Source organism: Phasianus colchicus, chromosome 19 (assembly GCF_987193195.1).
Source record: "Phasianus colchicus chromosome 19, bPhaCol1.hap1.1, whole genome shotgun sequence".
In the NCBI taxonomy this organism is placed as follows: Eukaryota; Metazoa; Chordata; class Aves; order Galliformes; family Phasianidae; genus Phasianus; species Phasianus colchicus.
Genome location: NC_143454.1, coordinates 7,966,532 through 7,981,621, shown reverse-complemented (window position 1 = coordinate 7,981,621; position 15,090 = coordinate 7,966,532). Strand labels below are relative to the sequence as shown.

General features: G+C 42.6%; 1 protein-coding gene across 23 annotated transcripts in view; it reads left to right on the top strand.

Moving 5' to 3' along the window:
- Positions 1 to 15,090, top strand: part of FNBP1 (formin binding protein 1) — an 84,044-nt gene that overhangs the window by 43,864 nt on the left and 25,090 nt on the right. For all 23 annotated transcript variants that reach the window (XM_090121288.1, XM_090121287.1, XM_090121289.1 and 20 more), the window contains exons 6-8: positions 412 to 516; positions 12,576 to 12,704; positions 14,420 to 14,566. In XM_090121288.1, coding sequence (XP_089977414.1) covers positions 412 to 516; positions 12,576 to 12,704; positions 14,420 to 14,566 — 381 coding nt within the window. The remainder of the gene's footprint in view (positions 1 to 411; positions 517 to 12,575; positions 12,705 to 14,419; positions 14,567 to 15,090) is intronic.

The window sequence follows — 15,090 nt, the reverse complement described above, 5'->3', positions numbered from 1 at the left end:
CTGTAGGTGGAGAAGATGAGGAAAGGGGACGTTGGTAACTAAAAGCCCTGCTTGTAAATGAATGCACCTTAGAAACTCTCTTGTGTATTTTAAAAATGAGAGACTTAAGTGTTGGAAGGAAGTGATTTGGTAAACCAGAGCAGAAGAAACACTGATAGGGAAAGATACTGAAATAGCAGAGATGTTATGAATGAAGATGTTATGGAATGAAGCAGTCTGAAGAATGGAACAAAAAATGTGTTTTTTTTATTTTAACATGGAAATGTGTTGAAATGCATTCCAATATAAACAAGTTAGTCATAGAATCTCCTCAATTGTTACAGCAGATACTTTAGGGATCGATGATTATTTTAAGTGGATTTTGAAATTGTGTTTCTTTGCTATGATGAAAAATCCTGTTTTTCCTTATAGAGTAAAAGGCGGTTTGAACGTGACTGCAAAGAAGCTGATCGAGCACAGCAATATTTTGAGAAAATGGATGCTGATATCAATGTTACAAAAGCAGATGTTGAGAAGGTAAGCCAGAGGGTAGAGAAACTGTCTGTGAAAATTGTTGTGATGGGTTTAATTCCTCAGTCCTGCTGGTAGTATAAACCTTCTGAGGCTGAATGCCTATGTCCGTAGGTTAATTAAAATACAGAGATCTCCCCCAGCTGCTTGTATCTGCATACAAATTATAAATGCAAGCAAATTTCTTCAGTAAGATGGTATCAGAATTTAACATAGCTGATGTGGCTCTGAATACATTTATGCAAAATTGGTTTTAGCTAACACCCCAGAGTTTTTAACAGTCAGGCATGTGAGTGCTCCCTGCACATGCGTGCTTGTCAGTTGCTGTGTGATCCTGGTAGAATTCATCTTCTTTCCTTGCTGAGCAGCACTTCAAAATGTCCTGGTGTCATCGACTGCAGTGATGTAGTACCAGGACTGTTGGTTGTGGTCCTCATTTACAACAGGACACCTTTTTGGTGTTGCACATATGCTCAAACAGTGCAGAAATGCAGACGAGAAAGACAGTGATGTGTAAAGGTAGTCTTGTCTTCACTGAAAAGTTTGGTTCACAAGATACAAGATAGAATATTGAACATGTTTCTTTCTTTAAAAAAAAAAAAAGCTGAAATTTATTTGTATCAAACATTTTGCTGCAAGAATGGGAAATGAAATTAAACTGCAGGCAAAAAAAAAAATTGCAGATTTTGCTCTTCAAGAAGTCTGCTTCCATTCTGTCATCAGTGCATTCAGTCTTAGGAAGCTATCAAATGCACCCATGGGATCTTAAAAGGTTTCTAGTATGCTGAGCATCATGGAAGTTGAGCAGCATCAGGGTTGCTATTGGAAAGAAGCTCAGGAAATCTCCTAAAGTGTTACTGAACATCAAAAGGAACAAACAGCTATGTGGTCTTGTCATTTGCTGCTTGGCTGTTGGTTGAAAACTCACCCTTCAGATCTGATTATCTGTCACCTTCTGGATTTGCCAGGGCACTCTATGGGTGAATGTGTGTAGGGGGTTTTCAGAGATGTAAGGCCACGTGCAGGTTTTTCCTGACAGAGAAGGATCATCTCTGCTTTATCTGTATAAAGTGATTCTGAAATACGTTATTTGACAGATAAAATTAGGACTTACCCTAGATTTTTTTCTAAGCTGAGGTCATGTTAAAGGAACACAGAGACATGACTTCCACTGTAGGGGCAAGTAGGGGGCTGAAATTCCTTAGTTCTGCCTTCAATGCGAGCCTTTTCTCATCAGAGTGAAAGGTAAGACTGGTAAATTCTAGGAAGCAGTCCTTACCTTGGTGCTCTTTCTCTGTAAAGTGGAGCAGAGGGACTTCCCTTCTCAATTTCTCTGTTTTTTGGTTGTTTTTATAGTGTGTGTTTGTAAATTACTTATTGCAAAATGAAGCTGAGCAGCATCTTGAAAGGCAGAAAAAATCTGTAGCAGCGATGTGTGTTGGCTGATCTCTGGAGAAGGCATTAGTTGGCTCTGCAGTCAGCCCGTGGAGTAGATGGAGAAGGAAAAGGTTATCAAAACGAGTGGAATGTGAAATAATATTACTGAACAGAGAGAACAGTGTTTTCCAAGTGCATGTGTAAAACTGGGTTCATCCATGCCAGGCTGTGAATAATGCCCTTTCTTTGCTGCTCTCCACCCACGTGACAGGGCTCTGCCTTACGTAAGTCCCCCGGAAAATAAGATATTGTTCCCCTGGAGCTGCTGCCAGGGCTGCGCGCGGGACTCGCTCCAGGGAGATGCAGAGACTGCTGGTTTCCAATGAAGCAGTGTGATGACTTTTCCCTCCTCCTATTGCAGCGGTTTTGATTTCTCTTGCCCCTCACAGCTTGGCTGCTGCAGTCTTGTTCCTGAGAATCCATCTGGCCAGGAAAGCAGACGGCCTGGCTGTGTTCAGAGCCACCACCGCTCGCTTTGGCTGACCAAGGTGCTCTGCAGGCAGTGGGATAAGTTGTCCTCGTTTCTTGGGCTCGAGATGGACACCTTGGCTGCTTTTGCTTGTGCCTGCCAATATCAGCAGGCACTGGAGTTGTTTTTTGTATCGTGCATTATGGAGTAATGGAATTAAAATCCTGCAGTGATCACAATGACAGGTGTGATCAGAAAAATGTTGCCGCAGATCCCTAATGCACTTAGTGCTCAACTGAATGGGGATCCAACCTGCTTGCATCTGTCCATCTTCAAATAGCAACAGCCTCTGACAACCGCAGGAAGAAACTCTCTCAGTAGTGCTGCCAGCATTGAACATGGCCTTGCTGAAGGGAGAGCTCTCACTATCTGTTTGCTGGGGTTACATTGCAGGCTAATAATACAAAAGCGAACAGAGAAGACTTTCCTACTTATTTCTCTGGGACTATTCAGCAAAATAACATCAGGCACCAAAGCCCAAACTGCTCCTGGTGAAGCACCAGCTCCAGTTCAACACACAGTTGCCATCTGTGCCGCTCTGTTGTCTGCTATGGTTGCCTTCATCTCTGCTGCCAGCCAGCCTGCGGTTGATTTAAGGGAGCTGGAGTTCAGCTTTGCTTCCTGATGTTTCCTTTTTTGGTGTTGGTAACGTGGAGCCAAGGGGCTGTGTTCAGGTGTCAGCAGTGCTCACAGGCTTTGCGCAGCAGTGAAATCAGAGGAGGGGGTTTTGGCCCTCGAGTTCCCCTTCCTGTGTTTGCGTTGTCTCTAAATTGCTAGCAGCCAGCATTCAGACAGTTTGGCACAAAGGTTTTCTCAGCGCAGTTCAGCAAAGTCAGAGTTGCTGTGTTGCAAACAGCTCTGCTGTGAAAATATTGTTTCAAACTAAGGAAACGGTGCAACCTGCTGATGGAAATCCTGGGAAGGCTTGTAGGTGTCACTGCGAGCTTCAGTTTCACTTGGATCGCAGTGGGATTTGTGCTTTTAAAACACTTCTCTTTCAAAAAACCACAGTGGAGTTGCTTCAATTTTTTGACCATTTGGGGAAATGGTCTCTGTCACCAGCGCACAGTCAGTGTACTTATAAGGAAGTGCTCTATTGTTCGTTCCTTCTCTTTAGAGCTGTAATCACTAAAAAGCTGACATCTTTATGGGATGATGTGGTACCCAGCGGTGCCTTTGCAGAGTTGTTGCGATAAAAAATAAAATTAAAAAAAAAATAAATAAAGCTCTTATTTCTGAAGATTTATTTTCAAAGTAGATTTTTTTAAAATCTGTTTTTAGAAAGGAAGTGGTTGGGGCCAACCGTACAAAGGGATGGGATGCTTCTGCCTCTTGATTTGCACAGCAGCTGGGGGGGAGGACAGCAGTTTGAAGTTCTCTGTGTCAGGCAGAATCTCTTTTTCCTGAAGAGTAGCACAGTTATATATTGGGGTAATGGGTAAATCCAAGTAATGATTCTGCTAGAAAAGAACTTCACCTGTGTGCAGCAGAAAATGAGGTGTTTATGTGAGTTCCCAGGACAGCAGCCTGGGAACAGGCTGCTAACAGCTTGGTTTGGGTTCTTTGTACCTGATATGTAAGGAGGGTTACACTTTAAGTGATTTTAATATTAACATAAATGTTTTGTGGTTCTAGAAGGCAGTGGAAGTCTTAGAAGTGCCAATTTGACTTTAATTCTCAAAATTCAGTAAGGTCTTGACATTGCTAAATGCTTGGGATGGGATTTTTATTCTGCTGTGTTTTTGACCAACTCAGTAAGTCTCAAACCTGCACCCAGAGAGCTTCAGTGATTGCTTTCTTACATGCTTACTGCAGCTGAACACAGGCAATTCTAAATGCAATATTGTCTGCTTTGCCCCTCTTATCCACAGCAGGCATGTCCTTTTATACCGCATTGGAAAGCCATGAGCTGAACCATTGGCAGTGCCTTATGAAACACAGATGTAGAAATACTGCTACTTTGAAACATTCTTGGAATAAATTGATCTTCCTGCCTTTGCAAGTGCAGTTCTGCTGTCAAGTGTTAAACTGCTTTTCCAGCAGCCAGGCTGCTGCGCTGCAGGATGCAAAATCTCCTCATTAAGAATTTACACATCCTTACAATGAAGAATGAACTGAGCTGGGCCCCCAGAGAAATCTCTGATTGTAACACTGATAGCATCAGTGCAAACCTTCACACACTATTTGCAGCATGCTTAGTCAGAGAGCAGAGCAGGATGAAGTGTGCATCACTGAAGCATTGCAGACAAACCAAAAGCGAACTTCTCCAGCTCTGTGCTGAATTGTTGCAAAGTTTTGCTCAATGAAGACTGTGGGCAGTAAACTGCAGCACAGCCAGAGGTGGTGGGTGCCCTCCTTCTGCAGACCATGGCTGCTTAATTAGCCCTATCTATCAGGACATGCTGTGCAATCTGCCCCACGGCAGTGGGGTTTCCCTCACTTTACCAGCTGGAGGCACTATGTTGGGAAATGCAGTGCCACAGGAAGATGATGTTAGAAGTTGGAAGAACTCTGCAGTGTTTCTGTCACTTACTGCAGTAAATGATTCTGGAGGCTTTGCTTCCATGCTTTGCATGCTGTGAATTTACAGAAGTGTGGTGGTGTCTGAGTGAAGCATATTGGTGCAGTGAGCACAGCTTAGTCCTGCCCACAGCTCCAGAGGGCCCTCGTCTGTGCATTTCTTATTGAGAGAAGTGGGTACTGCATAAGATTCGTGTTCTTAGCACAGCAATGAGATTTCATTATGCTCACTAGGCAGCTGCTTTCCTTTCTGTCCACTGATGGCACTGACTGAACCATCCTGTATCTTTGCTTGTGAAGCGGATCCAAATTCCAAGCAATTCAAGGGCAATCTGTTCTTGGTAACGTGATTTAAAGCCATTAGGTTGACACTAACATAATCTCCCTGGTTTATGCAGACCCTGATCTCCTCTCTGAACTGCGTCGCCCTAATCAGCAGTGCAGTGTGAAGGGAGTCCCTTAGCACTGTATGTGCATTTCTGGTAGGGTAAGCCTTGTTTACAACCTGCCATCAGCAGCACTCTGCCATGATGCAGCAGCTGTTTCCCTTTTGGAACTGTGGCTTATTTATGAGCTTTGATTTCTGGTATAAAGAGTTGATGACTGCAGTAGTATTAGCTGCAAAACATGTTAAATATCCTTTTGAATCCCATTCAGACACTGTATGTGGTATTAGGAGATCAAGCACCAGTCAGTTTTAGTATAGGAGAAGGAAATCCATCTGAATTTGTTTCCTCTTTGAGGTACTCTTCTGCAATAATGCCCTGTGTCACAATTTGACAGTTTCATAACAGTGCAGCTCTACTGGGTGTTGGATTGCTAAATGGAGCAAGCAAGGCAGGGTTGTGAAGGGGAGAGCTGAGAACAACTTTGAATTACGGATCAGCCGCAGTTAGAATTGAAGTGTAGTGTAAGTGACTTCTTAGCTAATGCAAAGCAGTTCAAGCTATGTGGCTGGAAAGCTCTGTACTCATTCTTTATTCTATCAAAAAAATATTTTGACAGATTTCTTTGTAGGAGATCTGAGGGGAAAAGAAGCACGCCTCAGAATGTAGCTAATTGTCTGTAAGCTGTTCAGTGTAAGTGCATGTGTTGTACCCATAAGGCTGGGCACTGAGGCTACTAAATTCATCTGGTGGCTTTCTTCAGCCTGAACTACTCCTTCTGCACTGGCACTGTTTGTAAAATCTTTGTTGGAGAGAGATGGCTAGAGCTGTGCCCAGTATGCAAAGTATGATCTAACAGATGTATTATGCAGTCCTGAAATAATTTCCACTATTTATATTCCATACTTACATTTATATACTGCAGAAGATAATTGCTTTTGTTACTAGAACTAAACACATCTCCAGGAATCATTTAAACAGTCAGCCAGTGCTCCAGATGCCTCTCTAGCATTCTCCTTGCTCAGTTCTAAGTATCCTTTCACCCAGTGTGCAAACACTTAATTCCTTTGTAACAAATAAGGTTAATTTATTTATTTAAAGGTATCCTCATGGGGCTGCAATGGCCAGCACAGAGTTGCCCATCTGACCACATTTCACCCTTTGATCACCCTGGCAGTTTGCACATTTAGTATCTGTGGCATGAGAACGGCTGTGGAAGGAGACCAAATTCTGGATTCAGGGCACAATAGTTTCTGTAGAGCCTCAGAGCTGTGTCCTGATGTACCTCTGGTGCATAGCACAGCTGTGCTGGCTGCTGTTCTCAGTTCTTACGTAATGGTCTCCCCTTGCACAACGTGTAGATGGTTCTGAACACTTGCTGCAGTAAATTGATGGGATCAATTGGATGGGATAGAAAAGAAATAGCAATACCTTTGTTTTATGTATGGGAAATGCAGCACACAGATTTGTGCAAGGGAGCATCCACAGAACTGAGGTCTGAAGCCAGGCCAGAGAAGGCTTGGGCTTGTCCACTTACATGAGATTCCAGGTAACCTCTAGCTGCTGGGCTTTAACCAGCTGAGGCTGTCTCTGGTCAACTGGCCCTGTGAGTAGAGGGCTGGCAGCTGGGTGAGCCCAAGCTGCAATCCTGTTCTTGTTAGCAGTGCAGATGGGAGCAGTGCAATTGGAGAGCTAAGTCCTTGTGCAGCCTGCCTGCTCTGTTGTCTCGTTAAGAGTCCTGGTGGTGGTTTGGTGCTTTAGTACATCTCTTATTTAGCTTGGAGCAAAGAAGGTTCCGGGGAGACCTTGTTGTGGCCTTACAATATTTGAAGGGAGCATATGAACAGGAGAAGGTCTGACTGTTTATGAGGGTGGATAGTGATAGGACAAGGGGGAACAATCTTAAGCTGAGACAGGAGAAGTTTAGGTTGGATATTAGGAGGAAGTTTTTCAGCCAGAGGGTGGTGAGGCACTGGAACAGGTTGCCCAAGGAGGCTGTGGATGCCCCATCCCTGCAGGCATTCAAGGCCAGGCTGGATGTGGCTCTGGGCAGCCTGGTCTGCTGGTTGGGGACCTGCACACAGCAGGGGGTTGGAACTGGATGAGCATTGTGCTCCTTTGCAACCCAGGCCATTCTGTGATTATTAGTGTGCACTGCTGTCATCTGGCAGAATTAGGTGGCCTGCAAACTCATAAGATAACAGTTCTGATCGTGAAGGTTTTCCATTACATCAGCTCCTTGCTCATCTGTATACTTTACTCAGCCAAAGGTTTTCAAGTATCCACGAGTTGTCAGATTTTTTTTTCTATTCCTTTTAACATTGAAAGTAGGGACTTGTCTTTGTCCTTTCCCATCTGTTATTTTGCATGTCCCATTCTGCCTTCTTGCTTTCAGGAAAGCAATTTTTTTTTTCTTTGCTTGTCAATTCAGTGAGACCAAACTGGTTATTGTAAAATAGTAAACAAAGGAGCTTGACTTGGAGGCTATGTAAATCAAAGCCTGCAGTCCTGGCCCTGTGTCCAAGCCTATGGCAGCATTCCCACTGTTATTAATGCTTCTGTGAATGCTGCCAGCATTACCACTGGTGGTGCTGGTGCCTGCTCACAGCAGAGCAGCAGGGTGAGCTGGGCAGGGACAGCCAGAGCCTGCAGCTGAGAAATCTGTGAGCTATTGAGAGCATTCCTGAAATTGGTCAAGTGTTCAAGTCTGCCTTTATCATTAACTTATTTTTGAAGGAATTGGGCAGTCGAAGAGGAGCGGATTTTTGTGTTTGCGTTTTTAGTCTGCTCTTGGATTTCCCAAAGACAGATCTGTTTTGGCAGACAGTGGCTTGGCGGAGATGCATCTCACATGCTGTCTGGGTTTGTTGGTGTTTGAAAAAGAGGGGGCAGAGGAAAGCAAGCTGCCCCAGCGTTTTGACTGGAAACCATCCTGGAGAGAGCAGCAGCTGAGAAGCTGAACTGTGCCGCTCAGTGCGGATCAGCTTAATAGCAGCCAAAGCTTTATTCTGCCCTTTTCAGTTATTCATATCACTCCCACCATCACAGCCTTGAGGAGCTGCATTTTTTTTGTCTGCGTAAACCCAAAAGACAGTGTGTCTATTGACTCTCTTGCTGTTTCAGGAATGCATCTTACAAAATCGTTATCAGCAAAATATCCTTCATTCTTTTTTGTTTCGGAGACAGGAATGGCAGAAAGCATGTGTGTCTATGTATATATTCAAATTTCTCCTATGTTTCCTTTATGTATTGGTTTTTGTTAGTTATAGAAAAGACTGCTTTGGTAAGATTGTGCTTAAATCTGAATTGCCATGACAGTGGAAACCTGAAGCTTGCCAGCACACTTGCTGCAGGGTTGATGGTGCTGCAGATGCTGGGCTGTCCTTCATCCTCAGGAATGCTCCTCCTCATGAGGTGTGTGTTAGCATCTGTGACCTCTGGGTTTCACTGCTGCAGTGTGAGTTCAGGGAAGTATTACTTTATGAAAAAATAGACCTTGGAAGGGAGGTTATGTTCATATGTGTTTATCTGGGTCTTAAATGGTGGCACAGAGGTCCTCAGGGGGGAAGGGGGTGTGAATTTAACAAACATGCACAGAATCTGAGCACCTTTCACAAAGAAAAGCTAGCTCATTTTCTTCTCACCCCAAAACCCTTTTAATGGATGTGCTTTTTCTTTCTACTTTTTCATGCTGCTGCAAGTGACCTCATTTATTTATTTATTTATTTATGTGACCTCATTTATTCTTCAGGAGGGGATTTTTTCTTTTTTCCTAGCATTATGAGTACCTAGCCCTAACTTCTGCTATAATCAGGAGTGATCTGGCAGTCTGTTGGTTGAGATAGTGACTTCCCATGTGGTGCTGGAAAGCTGAGCTCTTGCTCCGTCATCCCAGCCCCATTAAGAGAAGTGAGCCAACTGAAAACTGCATCACAATGTCATCCTCCCACCTGGGAGCAAGGTCTGGTATTCCAAAGCCTTTCCTCCTGAGAATGCCACTCAGAGTAGATATTTTAATGTTAATTCTAATGCCTGAGAAGTAGCATCTTTGAAGCTGTATGCATGCAAAAACAAGCAGTGAAGAAAGCAAATATATACTTTTCTTGTGAAGCTCAACTGTAAATGACTCCTGAAATAGCTCCTGTGACTCTGCAGCTCCAGGCTGCTGTATCTGTTACACTGAATGTGAAACTTAAGGTCATCAACTCGCTTTTTATCATTGTGCTTCAGCAGAAAACAGAAATCTAGAACTAACTATTGCATTTTATGACCAGAAGTGATGATGTTAGAGTGACATACTCAAATGGAGTAATAAAAAAAAAATCTAGACTTTAAAAAAATATTTTTATTTTAAGAACCAAAATACCTCATTGGAAAAATATTTAAGCTGTTTGAAGCTTGCCAAATGCATTAAATGGCCAGCAGAAACGAAATGTCACTGGGTCTCTCATACAAAAATCTGTGGTTTTGGAATGTACCCAATTTTACTTATTCATCTCCTGCCTTCTCTTATTTGGGGCCAGTTAAGATAGTTTTGGAAACAGAGCATCTCCTCCTGCATGCATTTAGCCCAGAGTGACTTTGCTCCTACCCAACCAATGAGGTTGCTCATGAGGAAGAGCTCTGGCTGAATGTTTGCTGGGGCTGCCTGGGAATATGTAATAGCAAAGCCCTTGTTTTTTGGTTTCAACAATAGAGTCAAGGGACAAATTCCTGAGTCGTGCTACTTAAACAAATAAAGAGAGCTGTGTAAGTGGGACTGGGCCTTCCATAGAAGTCAGTTCAAACAATGGGTTGCTCTTAGATAGACGAAGATACTGGTCCTCACAAATGAATCTCCAGCAGCTGGGATTTGAGGAAGAGGCTGGGAGGCTCTTCTTACAGCTGTCAGCCTTTCCGTGCCTGACTTTGTTTTCCTGGTGTGTTTCTGTTTGTAACACAAGGCTGTGTTGTTTCCCATTGTGTTTAATGTAGCTTTACGTGAGCGTGTGGATGATAAAGTTTAATAAATTATACAGAGCACTTGGGCAGAACAGTGATTGCTGTGGCTCCTTGAGATTTGATTGCAGCAGGTCAATGTTACACATACTTCTGCTGCAGGAGCTGGTGGGCAATTAAAGCTCCTGGAGAACAAGCAAAGTTGAAAGCTTTCCTTATCAGACATTTTTATTTAGCTATAGTTACAGTCTTTCCCATTTTATGCTGCCATTTCATCTGCTGTGTTGCATTCAGTGCCCAGCATTTTGTTGCTGTGCTTGAATTATTATTTTTGTAGAAAGAATGTGAAAGGTGATCTAGGAAAGTACTGCAGCTGACAGCACTCACAAAAAAAAACAACTGAATTGAGTCAAAATAAGTTATTAGGTGAGATGTGTGAGTTGTGTGAGCTGGACAGATGGAGGGAAGCCTGTTTGCACACTGAGATTTGAAACCTTCTGGCTGAATTTGTCCGCTTCCAGTTAGGATTACTAAAATGTTCCATGATTTGGTATTTCATGGATTTATTGTCAGGAAACTATTGTCTGCCTGGAATAGTTCAAAGAATAACCCCACTCTGAACTGTATTCAATGGGAGCCCACTTCTCAGAATACCTTAAAATTATTTGTTGCATTGTTTTCCCTGAAATAGCAAAAAATGATTTAAAGTTTGGTTTTTTTTTTAAAGCAGTCTTTCTTCTTTCTTGAAGAGGTTTTTCAGAAACTTGGAGGAGTGAGCAAAACCTCGTGCTTCTGAGTAGCTGTAGCTACCATGGCAAGATAGACAGCACAGGGTGAGGAAACCATAAGTGCCTGAAAAAGGAGTGTGAGCAGGAGGATGGGTTAGGTTTCCAAAGCCAAATGGCCAGGCTCCCTCTCACCTCTGCAGCAAGGATTTCATCCCCAGCCATGGAGCAGGCTCTCTGGGGGCTGAGGGTGGTATTCGAGATGGAGGGGATACATGGGAGCACAGTGAGCCTGGATGGATGGACAGATGGATGGATGCCAGTTGTGAACAGGTATGAGAGGGACCTCAAGGCTCAAGTGGCTGGAGGTAGGGAGTGATGGCAGGAGCTATGCAGAAGAGGGAGAAGAGGAAGAGCTTCTGTATGAAGGCCAACCGCAGGAAAGAAAAGGCAGCTAAAATAAACAGATGGGATAGACAGCTAGGGAATAATGTTGGGCAGTGAAGCAGATGACAGAAGGCCTTAGGAAGTAGAACTGTAAGGAGAAAAATCTGAAAATATGAGAGGGTCACTCAGGGACAGATTGTTCAAGGCAGAGAAGGGAGGGTAGTTGCCCAGTGCTCTGCTATGCTAGGTAGCAAAGCAAATCTGCATGGGTAAAAATAGGAAGGAGTTGTGTCTCAGCTGCTCCTCGGGCTCCTGTTTCCTTGCATAATTTGTGCCAGCTCTGTTTAAGGAAGTGGAGATAAGGCTTTGCAGAGTGCACAGTGGGTGCAGTGCATGAATTGAGATGTTTTGTTGTGAATATGTTGGCTGAGACATGAGACAGATACTTGTTTTGCCCCTCCGCTATCTCCAAAACGTACTGCGAGCCAACAGGTAAGTGGTGTGTTAAAGAAAAGAGGTGGCATCCAACAGGGCTTTCAGTGGAGGAAGAAGTGCCTGTACGTGTCCTGAAAAAACCCGTGCCCAGAAGGAGGAACCCGGAGGGTCAAATGTGGTGCAGTCTTTCACATGTGATATGAAGAGGGGCTGTTTCTGAGTGCAGAATGATTCATAGAAGGAACATATTGCAACACAAGAAAAAGGTAGCAGCTGCATCAAGGCCCACGTGCTAGCCAGGGGAAACTGGCATTCCCTTCTGCTTGATCATGGCAGAAGGTTTATTCTCTGAAGATAGAAAATGTCTGGAGATGTTCATTCTGATGATGCATCTGAGCTGTGAGAGCTATCACTTCTCAGGCAAAGTAGGAAAGCAAGTCCTGTGTGTGCCAGATATTGACCAATTTAAGTTAAATTTGGAATTTTAAGGGCTTGTAGGAATAGGCAGGAATATATGCCAATTTGACAGAGAGGCAAAGCCCTGCCATGTTTAACAGAAGAGAATTGAATTCCAGCAGCACACACTGCAGACTCATGCTGGTTCGCAATGGTTTGTAGATAACAGTAAGCTAAAAGTGGAAGTGTTCAGAGGCTCATATGCTTATGTTTCTGTGCTGCCTACTTATGAGGATGGTAATACAAGTAACACAATGTCATTCAGTTTCAAATGGTATACGTTAAAAATTTCTTTTGACTTTGTTTTTTTAGGCAAGACAGCAAGCCCAGCTGAGACATCAAATGGCAGAAGACAGCAAAGCAGAATATTCTTCCACTCTACAGAAGTTCAACAGTGAGCAGCATGATCATTACTACACACACATACCAAACATCTTCCAGGTAAAGCTCACTGATACTGTTCTAGAGAAGTTCAAAATCTCATGATAAAAGCCAAGGGATGGGTTGCTTGTTGGCTCGGTTCTTGGATCTTGCCTTTTATTTGGTAACTTTTGTCCCCAGTAGCAATTATTGTATGCAGTCTGCCAATCCGAGAGATGGAGAGCTATGAAAATTTCTGCCCTTCTCTTCTGAGGAAGGCAACAATGAATTGTCATGACAGATTACGATAGTCTTTGGAATTGTTCACAATCTTGCTGTGTTAAGCTCTTGTGTCTGTGCAGCTGGGGAATGAGAGCATTATTTGCATTGTTGGAGCAGGAGGCAGCTGGGGCGTCCTTACATCTGTAAAGCTTCATGGTTCTTTATAACCTGTTTTGAAATCAGACTTCGCAGATGTTAAATTTAAACTCCAATAATTCTGCGATAGTGAATGTCAAAGAATTTAAGGAAGCTTGCTGACTGTCTTATGATGCCTAAAGAAAGACAGTAGGCAGAGAACAAAAAAACTATCAGTGTGCTTGGCTGAACAAAGAGAGATTAATGCCGTAGAACAGAAGTTCTAAATGACTGTTCCATTGTAATGGGTCATAAGAGTCAAGAAGTGGAACATGCACCCTCTTTAAGGAGAGGAAATGTCACGTGCTTATCATCTGATGAGAAATAACTAATACTTGCATAGCAAAGTATTCATCCATTTATTCATAACTGGAGCATGTTAGCTAAATGGACACCTTCTCTTTCGCTCATGGTATTTTGAACCAGTATCTTCAGATAAATCATCTCTGGCATTATATGTAGAAGTCTGCCAGTGTACTTGTATTTAACACTAAATGCAGTGAATGCATCTGATTCGTAGATGAGTGTGCAGGTTGTGCACACACATCCTTGTAACTGCCATCTAACAAATAATCTCTGGTGCTTTCTATTAGCTGCTGAAATAACAGATATATTGTAAAGGATTTATTTCCTTTAACTACTGAATTGTTGTTGCTTGTGAATTAGTGAAGGCAATGAGGATTTTTAGGTTGATGGTGTTCTGTAAGATTCCTGCAGTCTTACATGAAACAGGCAGTTCTTGTTCAAGCCCTTCTGTATCCCGTTGTTATAATCTCTCTTAATAGTGTTATGCCACATCCACTTACCCTCTGTTCTAAATCAGAGGTCCATGCAATAGATGCTGGAGATTGTGACACTGAATCCACTGAGGAGCAGGGGGCATATGTTGAGAAGCACACGTGTAAGCAGGACGGTGTGTAGGGCTGCCTGTAAACCAGAAGTCATCTTCTGGGGCAAAGGGGAAATAAAAAATCCAAGGGAATAAAAATCTTAGTGGAATGAAAATAAGATCTTTCACAACATGCTGCAGAAAATGAAAGAATTTATTGTTCCAGAAATTATGTTAACAGCTTTAAGAACCGCTCTTACAAATGTCTAAAGTTGGGATTTTGACAAATCAGCATTTTTTAACATACAAAACTAACTGATAAATTCCCTGTGACAGTAACACAGATTGCTCCTAGAATGGTATTTAGATGTTGGAAGGAACTGTACCAATTACTGCCTTGTTAGAACACCTGTCCTAATTTGTCTGTTCTTAAAACAATATATATTTAAACCTTGTGTTTTAAAGCAGCCAATGTATGATAGGGAGAAAAATTGTTTGTAACTGTGAAGTGACTACTGATGTGTGATCTGACTGAAATCTCATGTTTTAGAAAATACAAGAGATGGAGGAAAGAAGAATTGTGAGGATAGGTGAATCCATGAAAACTTTTGCAGATGTTGACCGCCAAGTGATCCCTATCATTGGAAAGTGTCTGGATGAAATAACAAAGGCTGCAGAATCAGTTGATCACAAGAATGTAAGTGTTACGTTGCTTGTATTGCTGATTGTCATCTTTAGAACTGATGGCTTTGTGCACAGAGATCTAAATGCTGGGTCCAGGCTGCAGCGTGAGGGCTTTATATTCACAGAACTAAAACAAATAATGGGCTCTTGTCCCAGACTACTTTGTCCAAGGCAGATTATTTCCTAAATCTACTTAACATCAGGAAATGCCACGCTTTCTTTTCTTTCAGGAATATTCTCTCCTTTTGATAGGATAATGACTTCTTGAAATAATTGTTAGTGAAGATTAGAATTCTGCCCAGAATAAGGAGAATGATGGCACGATTCCAGATATCTAATCACCACCAATTCTTATTCAGATGGATTCTGTACTCTTCTAATAATGGAAGTAATTAAAATGTTGGCTTCATTAATTATTACAACAGTTCTGGCAAAATTTCTACTTGGTTTTAAATTCTTCATTTGAAGAATTGAGACTTGCTAGCAATCTGTACACGAGTTCTGGTAAAACTTAATTTTGAACATCAAAAAATAAGC